The sequence below is a fragment of the Xiphophorus hellerii genome, chromosome 22, assembly GCF_003331165.1.
Source record: "Xiphophorus hellerii strain 12219 chromosome 22, Xiphophorus_hellerii-4.1, whole genome shotgun sequence".
Taxonomy (NCBI): domain Eukaryota; kingdom Metazoa; phylum Chordata; class Actinopteri; order Cyprinodontiformes; family Poeciliidae; genus Xiphophorus; species Xiphophorus hellerii.
In genome coordinates this window covers 7,814,376-7,833,818 of record NC_045693.1, presented here as the reverse complement: position 1 = coordinate 7,833,818, position 19,443 = coordinate 7,814,376, and the positions used below count along the sequence as shown (strand labels likewise).

The following is a 19,443-nucleotide window of genomic DNA, read 5'->3' as shown; positions in this document are numbered from 1 at the left end:
AAAAAGTAACACAGACTTTCTAAACTTGTATCTTCAGAGTACTATTTGTAAAATTCAGCCACCTCAGAGTTTCTTCTGCGATGGACACTGTCAGAGTCCCCGGTTTGATACCATTCATTTTGTATGTACAGAAAGAAAAAAACGTTTATTTTTATTTGTTTTACTTTTTAAATATATATTTATATTTTAAATGTCTTAATTGAGAACAAAGCACAATTGCAGTCAAGTTCTTTAAATGTGCAAGCTTGGCAAATGAAGCTGAATCTGATATATCAGAATTCAAATGTAGTTTTTAGGATGATTTAAATAGCAATTAGCAATAAAAAAGCAAATACAATAACTGAAAAAATTCTCACAATATATGCATAGCGAAGAGAGGTAGTTTGATTTTACAGAAAACTGCTGGGCTCATAGTAGATTTTTAAAAAAATAAACTTTACTTGCATAACTCCACCCTCCTAGACCTCTACTAAAGCTATTGGTTATTGAGAAACGTCTAGTTATACGTGATTTGCTGAGCGGTGCCGTGGGAGGAGCAACTTCCGGGAAGGGAATTGTTTTCATTTTTACAATCTCTAAACACAGTGACCTTAGTTTATGCCTCACAAATAAGATTTCAAAACGTTTTCTTTCACCGAATTGTCGTTGGGATTGCTAAGCGATACGGAAAACTGACGCTGGTTGGGTTCTATAACCTTCGGAGGTGCAAACTTCAACAGGTAAACAATTTTCCAGAGCTCTCTGTTTTCTAATCGACGTAGTTTTGATTTTAATATGTATCTCGAGCTTTTATTTGCCTGAACCATCATCTGACATCTGAGCTGATGGTGAATAGTAGTCGATATGATCACACTTTAAACTGATCTAATGAGGTTGTGTCATGTTGCTATTAACGGTCTCTGACCTAAACACTGACATGGACACTAAAAATAAACGAAATGGGCTTTTTTTTCTTCTAATTTGCGTCATTGTGGGGAAATCATATGATGGACAGAAGTTTCGATTTTGTTCACTCCTATCATTAAACAGCTGGTACAAACACCTATAGGAGCATTAACTCTCACTAGTCATTTTCTAAATAAATTCAGTGTCTAACATCAACCAAATGTTAGCCACCCACCTCCTCTTGACAATATTGCATTTCAATCACGTTTAGGTCTGGTCTTTAAGTAGACCATTGATTTACCAATCATGTTGTAGATCTGCAGTTTTCTGAATCATTGTCCTGTTCATGACACAGTTTGGACTCCAGTTATCGGACAGAAGGCCTTACATTCGACTCTAATACACTGGAGTTCATATTTAACTCAGTCACTGCAAAATAAGTCCAAGCGATCACCTCTACAACTCCATGCTTGACATCTGGGCTTAGGAGTTTGTTCTGATTTGCTGTCAGAAAAGTCAGCCAGGCTTCTTTTAATAACTTATTACCAATGATTGTAGCATGATTGATATATTTAGGATAGAATTTCTCAGAAACTAATTATATCTGTGTGACTTTATAGGGACCATTGTAGCCAAAAATCTCAACTTTTGTATCAGCTGTGTGACGGTCATTGTTTCCAGAAGTCGTCTGCTTCAATGCTACCATGTTGTTTGTTCAGAGAGAAGAGGCTCTCTTCTCCAACCATTTCAAACTTGTCAGCCTTTTTTACACCTGCGCCTCTCCTGATGTATTCAGGTGAAGTCAGATAGGCCTAATAGCAACCATTCGCTATCTCGCTTTAAAACCTGTCCTCAGTCATTAAATCAGTTATTTACCCGTTTTACAAGCAAATTCTCAGCTGAACAACAAAAACAAACTCAACTGTTCTACTGTTGTTTCTGAAGCATCACATGCTGACTCAATCACTTGCACCACATTATTATTTAGAGATCAACATGTTTGAGAGTTACCCGAGTCACATTGTTGTGGAGTTATTTTGGCTACAAACTCTTTCTAAGCCTAACTGTGTAGTTAATAGATGTGATGTCAGATAGGGAATAAGAAATAAATAATGTGAGAGACATGAGCATTTTGACCAATAACATCTTTACCATAGTAAAATCATGTGACAGTTCACTGACAACTCTTTTCTGTTGAAAAATTAAAGTTACAGGTGTTCATTAAAATCTATTTAAAATGTTAAGAGTATTGTAGATTATTAATAAGCTGTTTAATTGTTTTAGATTAGCTGACAGTGATGAAGATTGTAATACTTATGTATTTATTTATTTACTTATTTATTTTTGTCAGTACCAATTGGGCAAGGGGTTGAGTATTTAACCACCCTGCACCCCAAATCTGGATGGCCCCCCAACTCTGCCAGGCATCAAGAATATTGACACTCTCTGTTTAAACCAAGACACAAAAGTTACCTGTTATACTTTATGAGATTTTATTACATTTTACTGATGTTTTTTTGTCTTTTACTGTGAAGTGTCCTTGAGTGATCTGAAAGGTGCTTCTAAGTTAAATGTATTATTAATAATATTTTTAACTGGTTGCCTTCTGGGTAATAACTGACTTTTTGAAGCCTCCAGACTCTCAAATTAATGTGTCCCATAGTAGGTATCTGTCTGAAAGTGGCTTGAGGTCTACCTTTCTAAAAAACTTTTTGATTGTGTCTACTGCTGGACTTAGGATCATAGTTTTGTGAGTAGGTTTTTTTTTTGTCTAAGTATTCTGTGATCAGCTTTAACATTCAGGATGCCTTCTTAAGGAAATGGAGTCTAAGATGTAGGACTTCTGAGAACTTCAATCTGAATTTGGGGTGAATTTGCAGGGATGTTGCTTATTTTTCTCAGGTCATTGATGATGTCTTTTGCCTACTTCAACACTGATCTGTGGTTTCATTTTTTAGGCAGCAGTTCTGCATTTTGATCTAGTTTTTATAAATAGATAATGTGTTTTTCAAAACTGTATGCGACTCATCTAATTTTAAAACTTTATTAGAACCAGTAGTTTTTAAAATTCTTTCTTGGTAAATAAAACCCTGCAAACTTACTTTAGGATGCATTAAGCTTGTCTTGACATTGAGAAATGTTGTTTGAAACTTTTTCAGCTGTAATGGCACCCCCAAGGAAGCGTGCCTTGCCCAAACCCCTCCCAGATGACTTCATACTGACAGACACTGAGAAAAAGAAATGGAGGCTGGGGAAGATCATCGGTCAAGGAGGCTTTGGACTGATTTATCTGGGTAATAATTAAACTGTTGATTTGAAAACACTTTGTATATGCACACACAACTTCTTTCTTCAGTTTGCATATATTTTTTAATTGTTTGCAACCATTTTTTGCAATATCGATTAGCCTCCCAGGATATAAGCAGGCCTGTTGCATCAGACACAGACTTTGTCATAAAAGTGGTGAGTACACAGAAAATCAGTATGATTCTTTGTTGAACTACAGTATAGCTCTCTGTGACTGGAACAAGAAATGAGTTTTTATGCAACGCAGCACAGATAAACGGCAGCATATTAGTGCACAGCTTGACTTGGTCACTTTCAGAACTCGCGTAAGAAAAAATGAAATCTTAAAAAAAAACTGTGCCTCATTTTATCATTTCTTCTTTTTTTTACTTGAAGGTGTGAAGAAAAACCTTAAAAAGTAGAAATGTTGGTGTTATTGTAATTGTCTTACATACAGTATATCAAAGCTGTGACGAAAAGACCCAAGGTACAAAATGACAAAGAGGTAAAACGACAGGCATCCGAATCAAGCAAAAGCTAATTTATTTATTTAGTTCTGCTTTGTAATTGTCGAGGATGTATTTTTCAGGTCAAAATGTCATTCCATCTTTTATTAGTTTTTACAAATGAAAGTTATTGTTGCAGCTATAGACTTTTATTTCAATAACCAAACAATGTCAACACGACTTCTGGATGCAGTTGGTTGTCCAGTTAATCATCCCACTCACCAGACCTTATTTGAAACACATTTTTAAAGCCATATGTCCTTTTCTTTCCACTTTGCTGTTTTTCTATAACTTCTATGTTTATCACATGAAATCCCAGTGAAATACATTCAGGTTTTTGTTCGGCAAAATTGAAAACAGTCAGGGGTTATGAATACTTCCGCAAGGCACTGCAAACAAAGAATAAAAACAACAAACAAAAATCAGAAACGAATATTTAATTTGTACTCCTCTTACAGGAATGTTTCTTATTTAAGATAAAATCAGTCACTTGAATTGACCTATTTGAATAATGTAGTGTTTTAACTTTTAATAAAAAAAAGAGCCAACACTGTGTTTGTGCTTGCAGGAGTATCATGAGAATGGCCCCTTGTTCTCTGAGCTCAAGTTCTACCAGAGAGCAGCCAAACCAGAGAGCGGTGAGTAGCACAACCTGTCCCGCGTCCCGGCAGCCCGCCGGGGCGTGAGTGTGTTTGACTGATGAAGTGGCTGCAGACGCAGAGGTTTCTCTGCCTGGCACGCAGTAATTAATAACAAACCAAAGCAAACACGCACCCCAGTGGCAGTTGGGGCCTCCTCTCCACGCTTGTCTGAGTTCTCCAACGCCTTCGTTTGGAGAGGAGCAAAGGAGAGAAAGCCACTCACTTGTAATGATGCCTGGGCCTCCACAGAGCCCCTGACCACCTGCCAGCCTGGTTGAGAGCCAGTCAGGCCAGCCGCCATCAAGCTTCTGAGCCGGGCCCACCACTTTGTCTGTGGCCTCTTTGTGTGTTAACAGCCTTCAGCCTGCTGCTTGTGTGCTCATTTCCTTAGACATGCAGGGTCAAATCCGTTGTTTGAGAAAAATATTGTACTTTTTATAGAGTTCAAAGTTTCTGTCAAACACTGTAAAAGACTGCATGAGTCATGACTGGTAGAAATAGGAGAAATAAGTGAATAAAAAGTTCTATTTGGCAGCTATTTCCTTTAGACTAACTCCAGGTAATTGAAGCAGGTCGCAGAGCCTCCTGCTATGATTTCAGATTTTCTAATGGCAAACTTTGAGAGTGTTTTAACAGAAGCGTTCAGTTATACAAACTCATAATTACTCCTCTTTTGTTATTCTTTCAGTGCACAAATGGAAGAAAGGAAAGAAGCTGAGCTTTTTGGGTATCCCGACATACTGGGGATCAGGACTGGCCGAATACAAGAATCTTCGGTAGATAAATGAGTCCTTTTGAAAGCCAAACAACATCCACTAAATTAAACAACGAAATAGTTTTGTTTCTTTTACAGTGCAATAAAAAGATGATTTTTAAAGAGGCACTTCAAAAATAAAAGAATAAACCTTCTGCAAAATGTCTGTCAAAAGAACAAATATGTTGCATAGTTCATTCAGAGGAAACTTTCTAAATCTAAGCCATACTACTTTTCCTTTTACTATGAAATTAGCAACTTTAGATGTTTGGCAGCTCTTCCATGACAGTGTCTGTTGAGATCCAACACAAGCATACATCATTCTACTTAATGAGATATTAATTAGGGGGGATCACCTGAACCCAACAGTAACATGATGACTAGTGGAAAACAGCCCAAGAGTTATGAAAACTGTAAATCAGGATTATTCCAAAACTGATTTCTGAATTTGATTACTTTTGTGTTGCTTTTTTAAAAAGACGAATATGGTTTTGGAAACAATAATGGTTTTGGAATTTGGAAAAAGATTTTAGTATTGTGTGGAATAAAACAAAGATATATTAATTTTATTTATATATGTGGGTATAAATAACAAAACAAGATATGCTAAAAAAAAAACTATTTTGTATGTAAAATTATTACATAAAGGGCATAAATAGATCAGAAACACGGCTAGAGCAGCTTGAGTTTTGGTTAAATGTTTACATCCACTCCTCATGAGCTCGAATGTCATTTAATTTTAAAATGTAATGATTTATTTGAAACATTTCAGGCTATTAGCTTTATTTGAAATAAGTTGAATAATTCGATGCTGTTCCATTTTTATTACATTATCGTTGTGCGATGTTAATCAAGATGAAGCTTTTCAATGAGGAACACAATACCAGCAGCATTTTTGCAGGTTGAAAGATTGTCAAAAGCCTGCGTTTGTTTTTATTGGGTTCAAGCAGAACATATAGTTGGTATTAATGGTCAGTCTGGTTCCCTTCCCACTCAGGTACCGTTTCATGGCCATGGACCGGCTGGGTTGTGACCTTCAGCAAGTCTGTGAGCGCAACGGAGGTCGACTGAAGAAGAGCACTGTACTCCAGATTGGTAAAAGACTGGTGAGGGATTTATCATGATATCATGAAAGACTGGATGCTCCTCTTTTCTTTGTTGTTGCAGTAATTAAGCATGGGTCTTAAGTGCCAAGATCTTGCACTGTTTCCTAGGAGCAGTGCATTAAATTGATCACAATTTAATGCTGCTGGTTGTGTTTTGGTGTCCGTATCAGGTGGATGTTCTGGAGTATATTCATGAAAACGAGTATGTCCATGCTGACATCAAAGCTGCCAACATCATGTTGGGTTACAGAGACCTGGACCAGGTCAGTCACATAGCTGATTGGTGGTTGTTGAGTAAATTCTAGGGTTAATTTATCCTTTAACCTCTGCTGTTTTTCTTCGGGGCTCTGTTTAAACTTACCAAGCTGGAAGTGACATTTGTAACATTCAGGCCTGTTTCTTGTTGACTGCTCCAGGTTTACCTTGCAGACTATGGACTCTCCTATAGATATGCCCCTGATGGAGTCCATAAAGAATACAAGGAAAACCCAAAGAAGGGCCATAACGGAACAATTGAGTACACCAGCCTTGATGCCCACAATGGAGTTGGTAAGCCATCCAATTAATTCCCATGGAGATTATTGCTAAATTACTGATCTCTTTCTTGACCAGAACTGCAAACTCTTGTAGAAATAATTGGAGGCCCACATGAAATGTAAAGTCAAATTTTACATTCAGTGAAGAAGATACATAAAGATTGGAGTGACAAAGGGTAACAGTGTGAAACATCCGGATGATAATGTTTAGTTGGACCACTTTAAACGACACAAAATATCTGGTTTAAATCTTTGGCCAATGACTACACAAGAATTTGTGTAAATCATTGTCTATACGCGAAGCTCACCTTGTGTAAAGACAATTTAATGTATTACAGTTTTTAATAAAACATAAAGAAAAAGTTTCTAAATAGATTTCAAAACGTTTGCAGCAACACACCTTCAAGTTTTCCACAGACAGCCACACATCTACAGTTAGTGGTTTGATTTGTATTTTATTGAGAGCATGCATAGAGAAAACAGAAGTGGATCAACAATGTTCCCTTGAGGAACCCAATAGGTTATCAGAAGCTGGTAGACGTCTTGATATTTTAAAGAGTTGATGATGTTATGATGCTATGTATTCTTATAGTATTCTCAGAGTATTTGGGAAAAAATAGACACATACCCTTTGGACTGTTTGCAGCCACAAAGCTCAATCTTAAGCTGGGTACACACTGCACAATTTATTTTGGCCAGTTGTATCCTCATTTCCAGTTGTGAAAAGTTTGTCCCTGTCTCTTAGTGTGAGGTGGGATGAAGACAGGAGTTGAGTGATAGACCTCTGTTCCACATCATTATTTTACCCCGTTGAAAGAGGGGTCATGGATTAAAATTAAAATTTGTAGACACAAATATAATTTTAAACAAAAAATAAAGTAAAATCTCGTTTATTTTATAGGAAGAGTTTAATAATATTCAAGTTAAAAGTTACAATTTTCACTAATAATGCTATTGCAATAAATTATCCATTTAGTTTCTGACTTTTTACACTTGGCTACCCAGATGTTTGTCAGTGTGAGGCCATATATCAAAGTTAACATCAAGCTGATTATTTTAAGGGACAATAACTGACTTGTTATTTCATGGTATCTTTACTGTAGCCTGGTTTATTTACACTCTTTACTTTATCGCGCCAAATAAAATGCTCTTTTTGCCCTCTGCCTCCACCAGCTGATATAGGGAACACATTAACTGGCAAATTGCCTACATGCTCCCTTTTCTCATTGACCATTGATTTTCCCATCCATGCCCCCCACTGAATTCCCCAGCTCTGTCTCTGTTCAACAATTCCCTAATTAGCTGAAGTCATAACCTGCATCTTGTATTCATCCTCCCATTAATTAAGGGCTTTGATGTTTGGTTAGCGTGAGACCTGAGCTACCGATAACCTCTGTGCTCTCTACGTCGACCAGCTCCACTGCTCAGCAGTTCGATACTGTGGGTTTGTAACAACTCTGACCGAGTAATTACCATTTTAAGGTTTCTATTAGTCATTCAGCTCTGCAAAAACTCTAGTAAGGAAGATACATCAGGTGTAATACTGCACTGGGAAGGGAAAAAAAGACTCTTCTTCAAATGGCGCTTATCATCAGTTTTACAATCTTTCCTTCTCAAATGTTCCTGCTTGTAACTTACTACAGGTGATTAGACCCGAAGTCATGATTGATGAAACATCAGGAAACCCTTCTGTAAGAACAGGAGTTTAGAGTGTAATCTCGGATTTAGAAGCAATCTTTATTGAGTGCAGCCGACTTGTAATTCACCACAGTGGGGAATGATGGCTCGTAATTGAAAACTGTAATTTGCTACACAAATATTGTTAAAGCTTTCAGTTAGATGTGATGATGCCTGCACCAATTCTGACCAGCATTGTTACTCTGATGCACACAGTGAAGCAGCACTCCCGTTTCTCTCAGAAACTGCAACACCAGAATACTTTTTACTAGGGAGCGATGTTGATGTTTTGCAAGTCTCACTTTTCTACACACAATCAGTCTGTGTTTTACTCATGATAATGTAACAGAGTGACACTTACATAGGTGTCGAGGCATTTCTCAATGACACTACCTGTCATTCTTCATGAACACTGGAGTCCGTATGCATTTAGTTTTCCAGTTATTTTTAAGGTGATAGATGTTTTTAATGGAGAGATGGATTTCAGTAGCAGAGGAGAAATATGTCCTCACCACATTCATACCTTTTCAATTGGTCACCTCTTGACCAACAGTCACCTCTTGACTGTTTTGAAACACAATAAAAAAGCCTGTTTTGACCTTAAATCATTCAGTGTTTAAGTTATCTGGCTGTGAAATTATATTTGGTCTTTAAATTCCTTCTTTTGATCCTTATAAGGAAATAAACCAATGTTCAATCTGGTTCAGTGTGTGCTCGTATTGGAGCTCTAAGAACAGCTAAAAATTGAGACTTTCAATGTACAGTGTCAGATTCTAGCTAATGAAAGCTTTATAATGTGCTTTGATATTTTCCTCTTTAAAAATCTGCTAAGACACAGACAGAACATGCTCAAGAACCAGACTCATATCTGCCCCTCACCGACCCGGTGGCATTCATTCCCACAAAGATGTTGTCAGGTTGCTGATGATGAGCCTTGGCGAACACATCCTGCTAGTGGCAGACCTATGTACCCGGAGCTAAACGGTGTAATTAGTGCCATTTGGTGGGCGGACAGCGGACTGATGACCGTCTCCAAACAACAAGTCTGCAAGGCAGAGGGGTTAAGAGCGCGACACAGCATTGTGCTTAAGGGAATCTGAATAACAATAGGAGATAATTAGCAGCACGGCCAACGTTTTCTCAGCTCGCTGTCTAAAGCTGGATGGGAACACAGCCGGTGCGTTGGATGTATTCATGGATTGTTTGTGTCCAGGTTTCATATGAAAGCTGTACATGCATATACGCAGGCATGCTTCTTTTTGTTGTCCTTTGCCATTCTTCATACGAGGGCAAAGTATGTACATAAATATAGAATAGCAGACACATAAAGTGGCATAATGAGGAGCGTTATCGCGCCCAGAGCGAACGCAGAGGGCAGCAACGTTTAATGTAGCTGTTGATCTTTTTAATTGTTAATCCATTATGTTGCTCTGGGAATTGGACTCTGTTTTCCAGTGTCAGTATCGCGTGTATTTTTCATCTTTATTCTCCTCCAACAGGCTCTTGGAAGCATTAAGTCGCTCTGTAATCATTTACAACTATAGAGAGCCTCACTGTAATGCGGACATAATACATACTTTAAATTCACAAGGACAAACAGACCTGACCCTTATTATCAGCGTTATTAAGATCAAGTAGAAGAGATGATGACAGTATCACGTTTGGAGCTAATACATGTTGACTCTTTGTTTTTCTTTCAGAGCAGGGTTTCACAGTGCTGTAAAAAAAAATTCCTACCGTACAGATTTCTTTTGTTTTTGCTCTTTTGTCATACTTAAAAGTTTCAGATAATTTAAGAAATTGCATTACAAAGTCATAACAAAAAGTAGTTTAGAAATTATGCTTTTTTTAAAGAAAACAGACGGGAGGAAGCTATCTAACGCACCCTGGTCCTAAGTGAAAAAGTAATCTCCACCCACTCCCCTGTTTAATTATTAATTTACTGTGATCTACCATTCTTTTAAAAGCTGAGTTTATTTCACTGCCCACTTGAAGCCTGATTACTGCCACACCTGAAGAATGAAGGAACCAGTTATATAGAAGCTGACAGCTTGAACCAGGCTAAAAGTTTCTAAAAAGCAAACGTATCATGGTATGTAGAGAAATTCAACAGCAGATGAGCAACAACATCATGAGCATTTATGAATACAAAGTCATTTTGAAGATGCTGGCAGTCCAGTGAACCACAACGCGAGCTGTTACCTACAATGAAGAAAACATGGAGCCTTCGGTGGTTTACCAAGATTGTTGACTCATCCTGGAGGTCACAATTAAGCCTACAACACCTAAGCTGCTAAGGTGACCTTCCTTCTTAGTCTTGCTGGACTGTGAAAAGAAGAGGTCAGTTTTTTTCTGCATGAAAGGAGCCAGTTACGGTGGTTTGAGGATCTTGAAAGGATGCCTTTCTTGGGAGGTGTGTCTGACATGCCCCATTGTGAAGAGGCTGTAGGGTAGACCAGGACTTGCTTGAGATATTGTGTTTTTAGATTTCATTCTAGGGATCTTTCAACCAAACTAGAGGATGTAGCTGGAGTGAGAGAGGTCATCTTAAACTGTCGCTCCAATGACTGAGTCTTAGAGACAACTAGGTGCAATAACAGATATAAACATATATTCTGTCATCAACCATATTTAACCAGCATTTTTTTAAAACTTTCAGCTTGTTTTATTGAATTCATGGTTTGGAGCTAACATACATGTTTGTGATTCAGGCACATGTTTGTCCTGAACATGTGCCTGAAACACACTATCTCACTTGGAGTTGACAGTCATTATTCATGTTGAGGACAACAACTTGATTATGCCAAATCACAGTACTTTAATTTCACAAATAAGTCAACTTAAAATCAGTTTACCGCCTTCATAATCTGATCCTCTGTGCGAGTGGCCACACTTCCTTTTTGGACCAGCCTGCTGGCTGACCGGGGAAGGATCAATGCTGGCAGCAGATTTCTCCCTTCTGCTGGAGTCAGTCGATAGGTAATTTCTCCCTAGACATGTGGCAGCCTTTACTGTATTGAGCTACTAAAACTCCCCAGGCTCAACCTTACTGGACATGGTCACCAAGTATTGACAGACCTCACACATAAATGTAGATCCATGCAGTCATTCATATGCTCACCACAAGATGGGAAAAACACACTTATGATTAGTTGTGAGACCTCTTAGTGCATAGGAACTTACACTGACCTGATGTCAACAATTTATCCTGACATTATGTTTAATTGTTTAAATCTTTGTTGTACTCACCTGTTTGGTTAGGAACTGTTGCCAGTCTCAATATCACCATGCATTTAAAATGCAGACACAAAGATATTTAAGTTAAGACAAAAAGGCACATTATCTTCAGAGTTGCCATATGCTCAGGATCTTCCTGTTGGTGTGAAACTACACTTTTTAATAAGTATCATCTGCATTTGATCATCAGTCAATCCATCAATAATTAAACTGTTTAAGTCTGGACTGGATGTCCTACAGAATCTCTTTTCACCACAGGATTCTCTAGATTTAACATTCAGTTTGAGGTCTAAGAAACCTTTATTCTCATTATGGAAAGAGAAAAAGAGCATTTTCAATGGTTTTTGGCTTTTCAACCTTGCTACAAGGGTTCCTACTACAAATGCATGAAATTATCTTTATCATTTTCCATGTCTGGAAAATTATGAGCATATAAATTTACAGACTATTTGTTTTTTTATTTTCTAAAAGAAAACTTGAATAAATAAGTATTCCATCGGTATTAGATCAGTCATCTTTAAATTGCCACTTCTCATATTCACTTTTTGTCAAAATATCGACTTGTATAGTTTTACAGGGCAACGTGAAAGTTTTTCTCTGTTTTAAGAGGTGTTTTCCCCAGTTGACTTTACAAACAGAATAAGAAAAAAAATACCATTTCTGTTTGTATTTAGTGTGAGATCATTAAGTCCAGTTTTGTCATAGATGTTTAAATGAAACTGATTTAACATGACCCCTGCAAAAAGCAATCCAAATAAAAGAAATGAACAGAGCTGTGACTTTTTACTTCTAATATTTTCTGTAAAATCTTTGACATCTGAGTCTTAAAGTGTAGAATTTTGAAATGAGTTGGTCTTAGACATTAGAATTAGACAAGCATTAAATATACAGTAAATTAATGGAGTACGTGTTTTTTTTAAACACAGTTTGTAAAGTTAATCTGTAAAGACAGATAAAAATAAAAAATATAATATAAAAGTAGCCAATATTTAAAAAATGGCTACTCTATTTCTACCCTCAAAGTTGCTAAAATCTCATCTTGCCAGTTGGATTAATCGTTGCAGCTCTATTAGTTAGCAACCTTTAGGTTAAAGACCTTTTCTTTTCGGTTTTATAGCGCCTTCAAGACGTGGTGACCTCCAGATCTTGGGGTTTTGTCTTCTTCACTGGTTATGTGGGTCACTACCCTGGGACAACGTCCTCAAAAACCCCATTCAGGTGCAAGAGGCCAAAACCATGTAAGTTGTCACAAGTGCTTATTTTGGTATTTGGGTAGATTTGTGTTGTTTCCAGGACGCAGCAGCTTTATTTGTGTTAATTTTAAGTTCCTTAAGTAAAAGCTGAACAGGAAAATGGTAATAAGAACTATGTTTTTGTTGTAAGAAAGCATTCCCCCAGCATGATTCTGTCCCCACTATGTTTCAGGGTGGGGATGATGTGTTCAGGGCTAAAAAAAAAAAAGTGCCTCTGTGTCACATCGTATTTCTATCCGTGGGAAACAAAAATCTTTGGATAACTATTTAGAAGATTGTAGAATAAAATAAAAAATATCTAAATTACAAAAATGCCTCACTTCCAATTCTTTTCAAGGAATTGTTCAAGATACAAACTGCTGTGCCTCTAGTATTTTTTGTTAAAGATCATTTACACTGTTTTGTTTCCCTACTGAATGAATGTGTTCAAAATGAAGGTTGGATTTTCTAAATTGTCTCTGTGAGATGATGATAAAAAAGATTGATTAACTTGGAATTCTTTTTGCACATCTTTACTGGATCAAACCCTAGTGGCTATCAGAGGTATTTTGATTTAAAGCAGCTCATGACTCCTTCTTATGGCAGACATTTGTCAAACTAAATATGCATGAAAGTGTTACATCTTACCATCTCTTTAAATTAACTCAGCTTCTGGTGCTGTGGTTTGTAATACTGCTGTATTACAATGATTGCAGGCTAATATCTTGTGCTCTGCAGCAGAGCTGTGTAAATATTCATGGTCACTAATAATCCAGGAAGTGTAGTTGACCCCAGATAAGTGTTAACACTCTGTGTGACAGCTTGCTTTAGCTGGGATTTAGCTCCCCTTTCCTGCTGCCTTATTCTCATCCTGCTTTTTGCCCCTGAACTCTGTCTCTCGCGTCTTTGTGTCCTCATCTCCTCCTCGTTTTATTTCCTCTCTTAGACTGATGGATAATCTTCCAGGCTCGGTTCAGCAGCTGTCAGTGAGTGGAGCCAGCACAGGTAAGCCAAGGCTGCAGGGCTGCTTCAGGTTACAGGACATCATTTAGACTTCTCTGCTTAAACTGAGAATTTGGAAGTAAGACATGAAGCCAAAGGAAAGGAGGAAATTCGTCTCTGTCTAATCTGGAGCTGATCTTATGGGATCTAAAGAAAAGGTCACGGTTGAGGACACTTCAGGTAGGGGGCAAGCACCGAGAGGACACATACTGCGCTGTGAAATCATGTTCAATCAACTGCATTTACCAATCAGGTTATAGAAACATCTGAATCATGATCAGTGAAAATAGGCTCAATTTTGAGTTTGGCAAAGAGTAACTATGGTTTTATAGATGTATTTTTTTAATTCCATTCAAATTCAAAGATACTTATTCCAGAAAAAAAAATTAATGCTGTTATAACTCGTATCTTCAAAGAGTTGCGGATGGTGATGCTGTGGGCATGAAGGATCTCCAGTACTGATGTGTCTGACTGACTACTATCACAGTTTCATAACAGTTATGACGTGCTAATAGCTCAATTTCTGGGCAGCAGAGACAATATTTTACATAGAGAACCCTGCTAATCCACCTCATTGGCTTTTTCTGCTCCTCGTTAGATCTCTGTCTGGCTGTGTGGATAGAAAGTCAGGCAGAGAGATGTTGGAGTTGGGGATATGAACCTTGTCCATTATGATCAGTTGAGGAGAAAGTTTGATCTTTCTCCTCCTTCTCTCTGGTCTACGTCCATGAAGTCTCCTTTTAATTGGGATTTGGGGTCGTGGTTCAGGTATTATTTGAGGTGCTCATCAGCTGTTTCCAGTTGCAAAAAACTAGACCTTGTTTCCACAGTTATGCATCACGGCTATCAGAAAGTAAAAACTTAAGAGCAAACATCCTTCAAGCTGCACAGCAACCAAAACCAGAGGAAGAAACTGCCCAGATACGCAATGCCTCAACCAAAAACATGAAAGAAAAAAAAATCTCCGAAAAGAACAAAACAGAACCTATTCTGGATGTTGAATTTGTTTTTTTGTTGGGGTAGTAACTCACTTTGGAGTAAGGGTGCAACATAATATGTGGAAGAAGTGGAGCTTTGTGGATACTTTCCAGATGAACTACATGCAGTCTTTTAGAGTCAACCATGAAGCATTTACTACTCCATTCACTATCTTCATAACAAGTTATTGGCAAACATTTCTTGAAGTAATTTTTAACACTGGCTTCACCTGCACAGCAGCCTCACTTAAAGCTCCTCTCAAAACTTGTCGGGCTGGAGAAAGTAAGGAGGTGTATTTATAGTACATCCGGTTTCACACCAATCACCGCTGGTCATTCAATTGATAGAAACAAGAAAGAATAAAATAAATATGTTGGCTAGAGTAGGCAGCAGTTTTTTCCCCTTTGATAAGACATTCTTCACACTGGACTGGACTTATGTATGGAAACAAAAGCACTGGAGAATGTGCTGGATTTTCTAGCAGAAAATCTTGATCCTGAAGAGTTTAGCGTTAGAACTCATTTTTACATATTAATGGATTGATTTTCCTTAAACATGATTTTTACCTATGGAAATTCTCCCCTGAACCCAGAACCCCCCTCGGTTACCTGGGAATCCATTTTCCCTTTGTACCAATTAAATGGACGGCTGTCTCATTGACATGCCTTTCAAAGTTAGTTGTATTTTATCTCCTCTTTATACGGAGAGGTCACACCTTAGTGATGGCTCGGCATGTGATGTATGGTCAGAGCGGCACGCTCATCTACTGACAAAGCCAGGCTGCCCGCTGCAGATAAGAACCAAAGAATGCATCAACCACCTGAGTGTGTGTGGGGGAAGAGATACAGGTTCTACTGCAGTGTGTGTCATACACACTGCCTGGCCAGTGTGCGATCCATCGAGGCTGACAGTGTATGACACAATGCACCTCCATAGCTGTACGCTTGCCAGATCTGCTGTGTGTGAGGAGATACATGGCCCGCCTGTGTTTTATCTGCAGCGAGAGACCTTCAGGTTTATCCTGTGTTTGTTGCTCTCGCCTCACCTCTGAAAATGATTTCATACATAGGAAGAAACATCAGAGAATCAACATCCTGACTGCAGTGCAATTCTGTTAAATGACCTCATTGCTTTGCTCTGACTTGATCCAGAGTTGTTTATATTATTTTTCCATTAAACTTGTTTTTGATGTTTTCTGCCATCATCAGATGAGCTAGCTGAGTTTCTGATTTATGTGAGAACTCTGGACTACGACGATAAGCCTGACTACGAGCTTCTTAAAGAGCTGTTGCACTGTCGTGTCAAAGGAGGACTTGACCTGTCTGTGCCTGAAGGTCACCAAAGGTCAGCCGCCAAGGAGTCTTCTAAAAGAGAGAAGGTGAGAAAATGAGATGATTATCATTATGTGAAGTGTCTCCTAAGTAGTTGTTGCGGCATTTTGATACATATCAGGATCAGTACTGCAGGAATCATACATATCTCTAAACTCAAATTGTCAGAGTTTTCAGTAATGTTTTTTTTCCCACTTTTAGATGATACAAAAATTCACCAAGAGCTTACTGATAAAATTCTCATTATGATCCAACCACATCCCAGCCCAGGCCTTTCACGACTGTCTTTGAACATATTAGGATGCGGTTCTATGCTAGTTTGTCTGCAACAGGCTCCATCCTTCTCAATTCTAAATTAAAGAGTTGTGACACTTACAAACTAACCAAATATATTGACTGGCTTTTAAAAGAACATTAGGGACCAATATAGAGCTGCAAGCCTTTTATTTTTTCTGTTTCACAATCTCCTCCTTTGTGAGACGAAGAACAGGCACAAGAGGAGAGGGGTAGCAGACTACATGTGCATTACTTATTTCATATGCAAATATTTAAGTTTCCAAAAGGCCTCACAGTTGCCGAATAAGACACTTTATTTGAAGTGAATAACAAAATGACTAGTCTGACTTTAAATGTTTTTCCACACATGTTGGAAATTATGATCAATATTTCAGAATCAAGTGGTCATTTCTTCTAGGGCAGGTTTTTTTTTTTTCATATTTAATAGACTATTACTATTGTTGGAGAAGCTGCACTTCTAAAACATACAAGATGTCTGCTCTTGAGGAAAGAATTTTGCCACCCTGGGTCTAAGATTGTTTTTCCAATTTAAAATGAGTAACTCTGGGTTGCATTTAAAATTTAAATTGATTCACAAGATCTATCTCCCTTCACAGAGCTGTAAATCTGATCTCTGGGGCAGGGCTTTTCTCCAACAGCCTGAAAGGTTCAAACTCAGTATTTCCTTTAGACATCAAGCGACTAGCAGAGTCAAGCAGGTGAACATAACCCCACCAAATGATTGGGCTGCCATTGCTGCAACCTTACATCCTCTATATCCCAGTCCAGGACTCCAAAATACAATGATTACGATAACACACCAACAAGACAACAGTTTTGTTCTAGACACTCCCTAAAGTGGAACAGGGTCCCACTGCATCCTTGAAGACCTGAACATGACCCTCTAAAGAACTTTTATGTTCTGGCTGAATTTTAATCTTAATTCAGCCATAGTTTTTCAGTCATTAGTCTTTATTTCAGTTTTTATTAAATAATTACTTGCCGCTATGTGACATGTGTTGCTGTTGAGTAGAGGTTAAGGTTTGGAGACCTGGTGAGGTCACCCTGCCTTCTGTTTAGTGCACCCTTATACACAAACCATACACATAAAGAAGGATGTGCTTAATGTTTCGCCATAATTAAATTTTTGTATTCATTTAACAACCTCACCGCTGGCCGTTGAGGGTTTTCTTTGCCGAGTCTCTTGACCTCAGAGTGCAGAAACGTGATGGCAATGAAAGACAGGTTTAACCTTCTGGTGACATTCCCCTCTCCACCTCTAAGAGGAGCACGTCAGTGAAAGATGGTCAGACCTGACAGTGAAAGAAGACTACAGCCCCCTCCTCTGCATTCCCCAGAATCACTTCTTGACCCTGCGTGGCCCAGTGACCGCCCTCTCAACAGCCCAGTGAGGAGGAGCTGATGACACACACTTTACCCGGCAGAGGGTATCTCCAATTATGCTCCTAATTTCCTCTCCTCTCCTTGTGTCATTTCATTTCCATGCTAAAGTGCTGGCCAGTTTGATCCCTTGTTAAACACAAGTGGCCATTTACTGACGCTTTAGTGAGGAGAGGAAATGTCAGTGGCGATAAAGGCCACAGAATCGTCTGCCATTACTGTTGGATAAATATGATTCTTTTATGGGCGATCACAGTTTGAAAGTGAAGGAGTGTTATTGAAAGCCAAGTTGAAGAAAGTTGCAAACTCCATTTGTATTAATATTTTAACTCTTCTTGAAGCATCAGAAAGGAGGAACAGCTAGAGGGTCTTGCAGAGACAAGCTGGATGATGAAGAACTGGAACACCCAAAGTCCAAACCGGTGTCAGCGCGCCACATACGGGGCCTACCCGCCACTAAATCCAGTGAGGTAAGCTAGAAACAGACACCTCACTTTTTTGTAATCATTGATTACATTGTGCCACAATTCAACATAACAATTCAATTTAATTGTTAGGTTCTTAACAACACCCAACCCTACACGATACAGTGTTTTATGTACCCTTACAAGTTCAACCGTTTCTTAACCAAAGTGGCAACTATGTATTTTGCGTCTCCAAAATTTTATTATGTAGGAAAGTTGTTTAATTTTGAAAAACGAAAGGATTTTTTAGAGTAAGAAAGAAGGTGAAGTTATGCAGTAAATGAAACCAAATCAAAATGGGGACAACTGCATTGAGGACAGTAGTGTCTGCATGTGGCGAATTTGACTGGCCAGTCTTAATGGTCATTGTCCATTTCACCAGAGGCACAAGTACAGCTCAGATGTTCATAAACAGCATAGTACTACAAATCTTTTCTACAGTTGCACAAATAATAATTTCTCAGCGACTGTACTTCAGCGTTTTGGCTTTTTAAAGGGAAACTGAATGAAAGCCATAGACACAACCGAACTCTACATGTTTATTTACACCAAAAACCAGTGATCACTTCACTAGCAGCATGTTTTACACTTCAACCTGCAGGGTGACTGGGGAACAACAGCAAGAATAAGGCCTCCTCAAGATTAAATTAGTTATTTTAACAAACAATATTTCAATGTTCTTTTTGTTCTCTTCAATTTTATCTGCAGTACCTGAAACCGGTAAACTGAACCTATTCATCAAACTGTTTGCTGGCTGCTTTAACAGAGAATGAGTCGAGTGAAATGAATCTGGAGTCGGATTTTACATGTAAAACACTAAAAACCTGCTGTTTCTCTCCTTTCCTCCAAGAACAAAGAGGTTTCTCCTTCTAGAAAGTATTTACTGAGGCCGAGGCTCCCATGTATGTATGAAGAAAACGAAGACAGTGAGGAGGAGGATGAGGAGGAAGAGGAGGAGGAGAAGGATGTCAGACCCAAACGTATTTCTGCATGCTACCTGAGAGGTCCTCCCATTGGCCCTGCAGATCAGCCCAAACAGGTGTGAGGCCTGAAGGCTCACCGCCAAACGGCATTTTGAGACTTTCCTGAATCATTTTTTAGACGACTGTTCCACACTACATCTTTAAGTGG

At 38.4% G+C, this 19,443-nt stretch overlaps 1 protein-coding gene across 4 annotated transcripts in view; it reads left to right on the top strand.

Annotated features, from left to right (window-relative positions):
* The first annotated feature begins 529 nt into the window (after window positions 1-529).
* vrk2 (VRK serine/threonine kinase 2) overlaps window positions 530-19,443 on the top strand; it is a 161,355-nt gene continuing 142,441 nt past the window's right edge. For 3 of the 4 annotated variants that reach the window (XR_004337851.1, XR_004337850.1, XM_032553398.1), the window contains exons 1-12: window positions 530-719; window positions 3,045-3,179; window positions 3,293-3,348; window positions 4,246-4,315; window positions 5,007-5,094; window positions 6,070-6,178; window positions 6,349-6,441; window positions 6,595-6,727; window positions 12,746-12,866; window positions 13,807-13,865; window positions 16,049-16,218; window positions 18,190-18,318. Coding sequence is in view for 2 of the 4 variants with exons in the window: in XM_032553398.1 (XP_032409289.1) it covers window positions 3,050-3,179; window positions 3,293-3,348; window positions 4,246-4,315; window positions 5,007-5,094; window positions 6,070-6,178; window positions 6,349-6,441; window positions 6,595-6,727; window positions 12,746-12,866; window positions 13,807-13,865; window positions 16,049-16,218; window positions 18,190-18,318 (1,158 nt within the window). In the remaining 2 variants the exon portion in view is untranslated. Of the gene's footprint in view, window positions 720-3,044; window positions 3,180-3,292; window positions 3,349-4,245; window positions 4,316-5,006; window positions 5,095-6,069; window positions 6,179-6,348; window positions 6,442-6,594; window positions 6,728-12,745; window positions 12,867-13,806; window positions 13,866-16,048; window positions 16,219-18,189; window positions 18,319-19,162; window positions 19,352-19,443 lie in introns of all 4 variants that reach the window. The other variant, XM_032553397.1, reaches the window with a different exon arrangement.